The sequence below is a fragment of the Nymphalis io genome, chromosome 29 (assembly GCF_905147045.1).
Source record: "Nymphalis io chromosome 29, ilAglIoxx1.1, whole genome shotgun sequence".
Classification (NCBI taxonomy): domain Eukaryota; kingdom Metazoa; phylum Arthropoda; class Insecta; order Lepidoptera; family Nymphalidae; genus Nymphalis; species Nymphalis io.
In genome coordinates, this window is record NC_065916.1 from 970,221 (window position 1) to 980,506 (window position 10,286).

General features: G+C 30.4%; 2 protein-coding genes across 2 annotated transcripts; both read left to right on the top strand.

Annotated features, from left to right (window-relative positions):
- The first annotated feature begins 843 nt into the window (after positions 1-843).
- Positions 844-6,570, top strand: LOC126779517 (zinc finger protein 39-like). The gene is made up of 5 exons (XM_050503566.1): positions 844-987; positions 1,327-1,483; positions 1,864-1,977; positions 2,458-2,586; positions 5,548-6,570. The coding sequence occupies exons 1-5, from the start codon at positions 844-846 to the stop codon at positions 6,555-6,557; spliced, it is 1,554 nt and encodes a 517-aa protein (XP_050359523.1). The 3' UTR covers positions 6,558-6,570.
- Positions 6,571-6,946: 376 nt separating this feature from the next.
- Positions 6,947-9,982, top strand: LOC126779542 (zinc finger protein 62-like). Its single transcript, XM_050503637.1, has 4 exons — positions 6,947-7,130; positions 7,345-7,459; positions 8,496-8,615; positions 8,980-9,982. Exons 1-4 carry the CDS (start codon positions 6,996-6,998, stop codon positions 9,966-9,968), a joined length of 1,359 nt encoding a protein of 452 aa, XP_050359594.1. The 5' UTR covers positions 6,947-6,995; the 3' UTR covers positions 9,969-9,982.
- The last annotated feature ends 304 nt before the right edge of the window (positions 9,983-10,286 follow it).

The following is a 10,286-nucleotide window of genomic DNA, read 5'->3' on the forward strand; positions in this document are numbered from 1 at the left end:
AGTGCTGCCAAAACACGATTGGCCAAACTACAAGAATAAAATAAAAAAAAATAAAATAATAAAAATGTTATTTAATTTTAAATTTCGAACATCAACTAAAAAAAATTATCGCGAAACTAAATTAATGAGCATAATAAAATATATATAATTACAGCACCTGCACTTTCATACGTAAAACTATTAATAAAAATGTCCATACCGAACTACAATTTACAATTTTAATAGCAGCAAAAAATCTGGGCGCCCCTGCACTCGACGCGCGAGTCTCATTGTTTTGCCTAAAACTCGTACCAAGTTTGGTCAAACCACAATAACATATAACGGTGCGCGTCTTTATAAAAAGATACCCTCAGACATTAAAAATATTGACTCGTTCTATATATTCAAAAAGCGACTGTCTCATTATATTATTACAAAAATATCTGTCTGAGTATGTAGAATGGAATAAGAGTGGTTTTCAAATCGTGGAGATGTTTTGTGTGTTATTTAAAAATTGTGTTTGTTGATTTGTGTGTTATTTTCTCCATTGAAAAATGTAAGTACGACAACGAATGTCTGTTAATTGTTTGTATTTTTTCTTCAATTGTGTTCTCATGTAAGTGATGTAATTTTCTTTATGGGAATAAATAATCTTTAAACCTAAATCTATATAATGTCGGATCAAATTTTACAATGCGATTGCAATTCGACTCAAACATCATTATAATATTATTTTTTTAATTGAAGGCAACTGGCAACACTGCTACTATTTATAATTTGTTTTGACAGAATACAATAACCTGTGTATAGGTATAATTTAAGTAGCAAGATATTATAGAATCTAATTAAAAACACCATTTAAAAATGTATTCTTTCGGAGGAAATTTAAAAAATATATGTCGCTGTTGTCATTTGCAGGGCGTTTTAAAAAATATTTTTAGTGATAACTACCATTTAGGACATAAAGAAAATTACGAAAATATGTTAAAAGAAACCTTTAATATAAATGTATGTATATTTCTAGCTGTATAACAAGTAAACGTAATAATATAATATATATATTACAGCCCTTAACGGTAAATTATATTTTTAATTTCTAATGATATGGTCTTAGGCGAAGGACGAGTTATACTCGTACAAAGTATTGAACATAAAAAGTATTCTTTTTTATCGTTTAACTATTCATAAACAATCATAGGATATTTATTATTTAGGATTTAAAACTGTGTCTAAGAAATCACAGTGAATATCTCCGTCACAATCTTTTGGTTTATCTCATTATTGCTTTTGAACATTTTATTTTCATAATTTAATGAAATATATAAATACAATAATATGACATTACAGATAATTATTAACAAAAATTCCTCTGAAATTTGTGCACAAATATGCGACAGCTGCATTTTGAAACTGAGAGACGCACTAGCTTTTAAAAACATGGTGATTGCTAATGAACAGAAGCTGTCTAGCTACTTTGTTAAATTACACAGTGATAATGACAAAGGTACAATTTATACATTCACATACTTTATTAGAAATAAAAAAAAATATTTTTAAATTATAAATATGTTTTACTTATTTTGATTTTTAAAATTGAAATTGTTTAATTATAAAACATAATTTACTTTTGCTTTTATTGTTATATCTCTATCTCAATTCGAGCAAATGTACAAATCATGCAACTGAATTTTAACAAGCTTAAATTTTTCACACACTTTATTCTTTTGACAGTGCATTTAATTTTTTTTCTTTGGTGAAAGTAATGGTATAAGTGCCGTTTTAAGTCTGTTTGCTAGTCTGCCTACCTATTTGAAATAAAAAGTAATAATTTAACAATCAAATTAACTTGATGCCTTACTCATTTTATTTTTAATTTATTTTTAGAATTACAATACAATGTGAGCGTGAATGATGGTTTTATTAAATCAGAGACACTTAAAATAGAGTCCAATGAAGACCTTACTGTGTCTAACGAACAAAACAATATATTGGATTATGGTAAATAATTGCCTTTTTTATTTTTTATCTGTATTGAGATTTGATCAGTAGACTAGGTGAGTAGACTCAGCTGATAATAGAGATGTGTGAACTGTGAGCTCTCCTGACAGCTCAGATATGAACCAAATTAACAGACCGAGTCTGTTATATAAATCACAAAATAAGCCGTTTTTTTAAATAAAATAATATTATAAATCTTACGTACGTGTGTATGTCATTGAACTCCTAAACAGCTGGACTGATTTGGATATTTTTTTTTGTGTGTGCTCGAGTTTGAATATATGACTTGGATCATAGCTGGCAGGTGGTGCTGTAATGGAGTTTAGGAGATAATTTTTTTAATAAATGTTATTGTTATTTCAATAGAATAAAGTCGAAACAGACAACTGCTAGTAGTAGCTGTATTAGAATTTTACTCCATTTCATAATTATTTTGGCTAGCCATTAAACCCTAAGTAATAATTTCCAAATTGTTTTCAGATTCAATCAGTATTAAAAATGAATTAGAATGTGATGAAAAAGATCGGGATGACACAATAAACAGGAAACGGAAATCAGAACATCGAACTAAGAAACCTAAGAGGAAAAAATTTGCTTGTAGCAGTAGCGGTATGTTTCTTTTTTTATCTCATTAAATGTAACTTTATTGTTTGATACAGCCTAGTCATTTTGTTTCTTTAATTCATTAATTAATGAATAAATTATTCTGTTACAAAAAAATCAGATTAGAGTTAGATGTCAGGTCTTTTGGTATGATATTATTTATTGCTTTTTTTTCTCATTCTATTTCATAATAAATAACATTTTAAATTTTATAGTGAGAAAATGACCTTATTTGTTGATATTATAAAATATGGTTGTGCTCGCTTGAGAGAGGGTGCTTGAGGATAGTCAGACTGACTAATGGGCCACCTGTGTACTAAGATACCCTTTAACACTGGTTACTCATCTTTAAAAACAACACACAACAAAACATATTGCTGTTTGACGGTAGAATATTTAATAGTGGTACCTATCCAGGCAGGCTTACACATCCTTACCATCCAGTAGATGACCTCTATTGAAATAAAACGGTTCCAAATTATGAGATTAAACTGTCGTAATTATACAGGGTGACTAGTGAATTACTATCACTATTTAAGGAGGATACTCGGTACATGATTCTCATTCGAATTATGTAAAAAAATAGGAACTTAATTTTTGACTAAATTTACAAAAATTTAAATTTATGAAGTGTGGACACAAGCCGGCGGCGCGTGCGGCGCGGTGTTGTACTGTGCCGCCCGCCACCCGCAACACCTGCCCCGCGGCCAAGTAGTCAGGTGAGCGCCGCCGTAAGGTTCGCACGTCCGTTTCCCGCGCGCGCGCTTAGCGATCGATCTTACGCGCCTAATCTGTGTGTGAGTGTGACCTGTATCTCAGTGGACTGTGTGGAATCTACTTCACAAAGAAGGGCTACACCCGTATCGTTTTCGACATGTTCAAGAACTCAGTGCTAACTATTACGAACCACGAATAAAGTTAGTGTAGTTATGTAGGTAAATAGGTAGTTTCATGATTGACAATCGTTGTAAATAAGTATGATTCCATTTTTAAATACGCTGGAAATACCAAGATAGGTAAATAAATCATATTAATTTTTGTCCCGAGTTCACATCATTTACCTAGTCAACAAAATTTGTTGCTTAAACGAGTGAATAATCGTGGTATTTTTGCCTGTCCTAAGCCAGGATTAAAGTATGAAGGGGGATTGGATCATGCTTGTTTATCAAAGGTAGCCTGCTACCCTATTAACACGGCGGCGTTTGGATGTAGCTATACTACCGCGCGATAACTAAATGTACCTACCTGTTTTGTGTCGACAGCGCAGCTAGGGTGTCCACACGACGCGTAATTAATTACATAACTCTTGGTTAACTTTACTTAGAAGTTTATTAATATTTATGTTATATGTATTTTTTTTAAATCATATATGATCGTCAAAGATCACGTCCTTAAGTATCGATATTATTCAACCAGTCACCTGTATATTAATCGTCTGTTTGTAGTGTGTTATATGGCAGAGCTATTTGCATTAGAAATAAACCTATCGATAGGATTTATACGTACTCCTTCGATTGGAATGAGGTTCAATAGGTCTGAAGTAACTTTCTACTCATTTTTCCAAGTTACGACTTTTTACTACGACTTCTACTCTTGCTGTTCTCGTGGTCTGTATGACTGATAAAAATTAAAAAGAATAAATACTACGTTATCTGTTGATATTTATGTATCTTCTATGTTCCTACCACATAAACGTCATTTCAGGCTTAGATTTATACATATATAGTAACAGTATAATATATATATATTATACTTAGTGTTCGACCTCTAGTAGTTTGGGGCGCTGGTTGTTTTATTATATTATAAAGAAAATATATTAATTTCTAAAATAAATATTTTTGTTGTTATATTCAATTTTGTTTCATTGACTAACACACACTGATTTTTTTTTTCTAATTTCTTATACAATGGATATATTAATTACATAATTAACTTAGGTGTTTGAATTTCTTAATAGTATTAATGAATTACAAATGCTTAATTAGTAAACTGAAAATTTATGTACGTAAATATAAGTACCTAACTAGCGTTCGCCCGCATTTTAGGTAAGGGGAAGATGTTGGTGTTGGGTTGTTATAAAAAAGTAGCCAATGTCCTTTCTCGGGGTTCAAACATGCAAAGTTTCATCAAAATCGGTTCAGTGTTCTAGTCGTGAAAACTTAACAGGCAGACAGTTACTATCGCATTTATAATATTAGTATAGTTTCTTACATATTAACTTTTTTTTTTTTATAAAATAGGAAGACGGACGAGCCCAAATGGCCACCTGATGGTAAGTGGTTACCAAACGCCCTTAGACATTGGCATTGTAAGAAATGTCAACCATCGCTTACATAGCCAATGCGCCACCAACCTTGGGAACTAAGATTTTATGTCCCTTGTGCCCGTAATTACACTGGCTTACTCACCCTTCAAACCGGAACACAACAATAATAAGTACTGCTGTTTTGCGGTAGAATATCTGATGAGTGGGTGGTACCTACCCAGACGAGCTTGCACAAAGCTCTACCAAACTTAACTTTTAACTTAACTTAACTTTTGGAAGTAAGCGTTTTCTATTGTCTTTGTAATGAATATATACACTAAGATATATAAAATAAAATTGTATCTGTCTGTGATTTCATAATTACTGCCTCTTTTTATGTTAATATGGCTATTTACGAAAACAACCATTTTTTATTTTTATATATATACAATATATGTATAATTCAAATAGGCATTATACGTTTAGATTTTGAAGGTTCTCATCAAAAACGGAATTTCATTTTGGCTGAGCCGCGGGTTTTCCAAGTTTAAAAATAAAAACCAACTCTCATTAACCGAAATTGAATGTATTTTATTTCACGTACAAAAATAGAGTAACATCTTATTATTGTTAGTGTTGCCATTATTGAAAATAAAGTTGTATTAGACAATTAAATTTTTACATTTATTAGTCGTTATAAAATTCTGCTATATTTGTTTCAGATAAAATTCCAGACAGTGGAAAGGATTGGATAAAAATAGCAGAGAGGCGGGGACGAGGACCTATTCTGCGAGAAAACTCTCTAAAACTCCTTTCAAATTCAACTATGTTTGTATTTCAATGGAATAAGAGTCGATACACATGTTTCTGTTGTAAACAACCTTTCATGGACATGTGCTCGTTAAGAGAACATTCAAATAAAGAACACTCAATTCAAAATATAGAGAAAAAAATAATAACACAACAGAACAGATTATTAAAAGTTGAAATATCGTCATTAAATTGTAAGAAGTGTAAAAAAAAATTAAACACAATAAACGATTTGCGTCAGCATTTAATACAAAACCACGAAATCAAATTTGACATTGAAGAAGACTTATTAATACCTTTTAAAATTCAAACTGAGGGCTTGAAATGTCAAATATGTTCAGAAACCTTTAGGAAGTTCCGGCTGTTGAACATGCATGTTAATAAACATTTTAAAAATCACGTTTGTCATATATGTGGCGCGAGTTTTACTAATTTAGTATTTCTGAACTTACACAAAACGAGATCGCATAAAACTTTTAATTGTATCGAATGTGACGTAACGTTCCCAAATAGAACAGATAAAAAAAACCATGACAGAATCGAACACAATGTCAAATTTGAAAGAAAATTACGTTTCCCTTGTCCGAATTGCGACGAGAGGTTCTTTCAAGAGAATTTTAAAATACAACATTTAGTTGAAAAACATGGCATGTTGAAACCGGAATACAAATGTTCTTTGTGTGTTAAAGTTTTTATAACAAAGAGTTTGTGTAATAATCATATTAAAAATGTTCACATGAAGGAGAAAAAACATGAATGTGACATTTGCCATAATCTTTTTTATACGAAATCTGACGTCACTAGACATAGAGTTACTCATACTGGTGAGAAAAAATTCTCCTGTTCTCTTTGCAACAGTCCATTCTCTACACGAGACTCACTTCGCCGACATATGAAAAGGACACACGAGGCCCTTAATTAAAAATCTATCTATATTTCTGTGTTTTATTTATAATCAAAACAAATGAAAAAAAGTTTTAAACATGGATCGTTTTTTGGGTATAATTGTAAGATTTTAGATTTTTTTCTCGATTTAGTAGTTTTTGAAAAATTTTGTAATAAAAAAAAATAAGGCAATATGAAATCGCATTTCAAAGTTTCAAACACACAAATAAAAAATTAAATTAATTAAAAATAGCTTTAGTGTAAATTTAATATTTATTTAAATAGTATATAACGTGGCTTAAAATAAAATACATTCATTCGTAAAAATGTAATAAATATTTAGTAAATAATTCATAATAGATTCATGCTCAATATGGTAACATTTCATTTAATGTTAATTGTCACTTTTTAAACTTTGTTTTGTTGTGAAGTGTTTTTCACAAATATTGTTATTCTGGTCTTACCTAAAATATCCATGAAAAGACTTAAAATGAGTGATAAAATGTGCCAATGTTGTCTTTCAATTTCTTACAACAATATTGAAGACATGGATAATAATTTATTCGGACAAAAAGTTATTTATTCCGAATTAGTAAAAGAAACTTTTAATGTAAGCTTAAGTGCACGCTATAAATATATTAAATATGTTTATATATTATAAATATGCATATATTAAATATATGTTATTTATAGAAATCTATAGGATGATAGTTGTAAAATAATATTGTAATTCAAACAATATCCTTTGTGTTCTTAGGATTTATAAATCAAGACTTTATCAACTATATTTAAAAAAATGTATTATAACATTTTTTTAATTTTAGATTACTACAGAAATTAGTAAAATATGTGGCCAATGTGTAAAAAAACTCCAAGAAGCATCAGAATTTAAACGTCTTATTCAAAAGACACAAGATGAATTACAAAAAATATGCAAAGGCAAGTAAAATATCATTCCACTGTAAAAAAAAATTCAATATATGTTAAATTTTAAACTGCGAAACACAGCTGCTTATATTATATGCTGCATATTCTTTAATAAGTTTTACATAGATTAGTTAAGTGGTTTTCTCAGTTAGGCGTAACAAAAAAAAAAATTAAATAAAATTTATAAAATGATTTATTACTATGGGTAGATTTAACTCAACACAAACCAATATAAGATTGATAATATTTATCTGTATTATTACAACCTAATGTATTCTTTACTTTGATACAACATTATGAATATATCCATATTAATATATTGATTGTTTTAAATAAATATTTATTTTGTATGGTAATTCAATGTTTGATCTGGTGCCCTCTTTCCAAGGATGAGTTTCATTTCGCCAATTCATAATAAAAAATCATAAATTATTCAAATTTACGACCAATGGCATCAATTCAATGTCGAAGTTGTATGCCTTTACAGCTGATGTGGTTGGAATAGGCTATAGCTGATTTTCAGAGCGTCACGGTAGCATTCGAAAGCGATCCCGTGGCGCTCCTCATTAAGACGGAAAGGGTACCGCTGGTTTTTTAGTGGATATTTCGATGTTCGGGGCGCACTCGGCGCCTTAGACACCGGCGAGCCCCACATACCCCCACACTGTTTCCGTGGGGGAAACGCGAAACGCGTTTTTCCAGCATTAAAAAAAAATAGGCTATAGCTGAAAATTCAAATCATAGTGCATATTATTATGTATTATCGAAGTGGGTAGGTTAACTATCCCTTGTCAAATAAATACAATTTAATAACTTTGTCAATGATTTTCTTATTAGAGATAATAAGAAAATCGTTTAAAATTATCGAATAGTTTATGTATGTGAATACTATATCTAGTCTAGATATATATATTGTTTTTAATTAATTTGAGAAACAAACAATACATTGATTTTTAAAACTATGATATTAACATTAGCACACAAACCAGTCAAGTTTCCACTTATAACTAAAACTTTTTATTATTATATTGATTCTTCCTGTTTACAGATACATTAGATCCAAAGCATTTGATCACAACATTTAAAATTGAATCGGATCTAAGAACTAGTATACATATAAATGATAAACCTACAAGAAAAATGAAAGAAAATGCCAAAAGTAATGAAGGTATGATAAATGCACAAATAAAAGTAACTGCCTCCAAATGTTTTGCCGGGCTAACAATTCTTTATCTTTTGAGACGAAAATTTGGAGTTTTTTCCACTATGCTGCTTCAGTGGGGGTTGGTGGATATATTCAGGGCAGAATTCCATCTGATACTTAATCTTCATATTTTGAGAAGAGTAAATACTAAGTTTCTTGTCGGTCTGTTCAGTATAATCAAAACTTTGCTTTGCATTTATTATTATCATGATACATGTCAATTGAAAAGTTCTTCTAAAAAGCCTACTCAAGTAAATTATATTTTGATTGATTTATTCTTATGTTATATTAATTACTATTAATCAATAACACTAATAATTGTTTTCAGAGAATACTTTAATTACACAAAATACTAAATGCAGTAAAATTCATCGAGCAACAAGAGAAGACTCATTGAAACTCCTTAAATACTCAAATATTTGTCTATTCAAGTCATTGAAAACGAAATTCCAATGTTACTCCTGTAAAGAAACCTTTTTTAACATGTCAGATTTAAGATCACACACAAAAATGCACTCAAATCCCAACAATAGAGGGTTCAAAATCAACTTAAAAGGGTATTCCTCTAAAAATGCAGACATATCATCATTATCTTGCAGCGTGTGTCATCAGACGTGTAATAACTTGGAGATATTAAAACAGCACTTGACAAATAAACACAGCATAGAATTTGCTGCAGAGGATCATATGTTTGTTCCATTTAAACTCGAGACTGGCTTCAAGTGTGTAACGTGTGGAGAAGACTTTAATTCATTTGTCCGTTTATCTACCCACATGAACAAACACTCAACGAACAATGTATGTGAGAAGTGTGGTTTGTTCTTCATAAACAGATTAAGTTTGAGAGCACATTTACAATCCGTTCATCGAGAGAAGAAATGCACTATGTGTACGGCTAAGTTTGAAAAGAATTATACCAAAATGAAACATATGAGGGTTGTGCATAATATTGGAGTTATAAGGAGATATTGTACCGTATGTGGCAAAGACTTTAGACATTCATACAAATTACTAGAACACAAAATCAAAGACCACGGAGCTCAGCGATTAAAATCAATTTGTAAGGAATGTGGGAAAACGTTCATGTCACCGCAGAACTTGAAGATTCATATAAGATCCGTTCATGATAAGGAAAGGAATTATCAGTGCAATGTTTGTGGTATGAGGTTCTTCACTAAGGCTGATCAAAAGAGACACGGTACCAAACATGAGGATGTCAAATTGTTCTCCTGTAGTTACTGTGAAGGAAAATTTAAATCCAAGGATTCATGGAGACGTCATTTGAAACGTATACATGATAGATTGATTGTTGATTAAATAAATGTATTTTTTTGGTATTTGTTTTATTTTAAGGCTGGCAAGTAAAAAAGTACTCTCGTATATGAAAACTAGCCAAGTCAGACTTCAATGTATATTATCCTAAGTTGTAAAAAGAAATAGTATTTTAAGTTGTTATAAAATATTTTATATTTTTATAAATAAATTTCAGGACTGACCATTGAACTTGGCACCCATTTAGATCTCACTTATTTTTTATTTTTTTTATAAAATAGGAAGATGGGCCACCTGATGGTAAGTGGTCTCCAAACGCCCTTAGACATTGGCATTGTAAGAAATGTCAACCATCGCTTACAT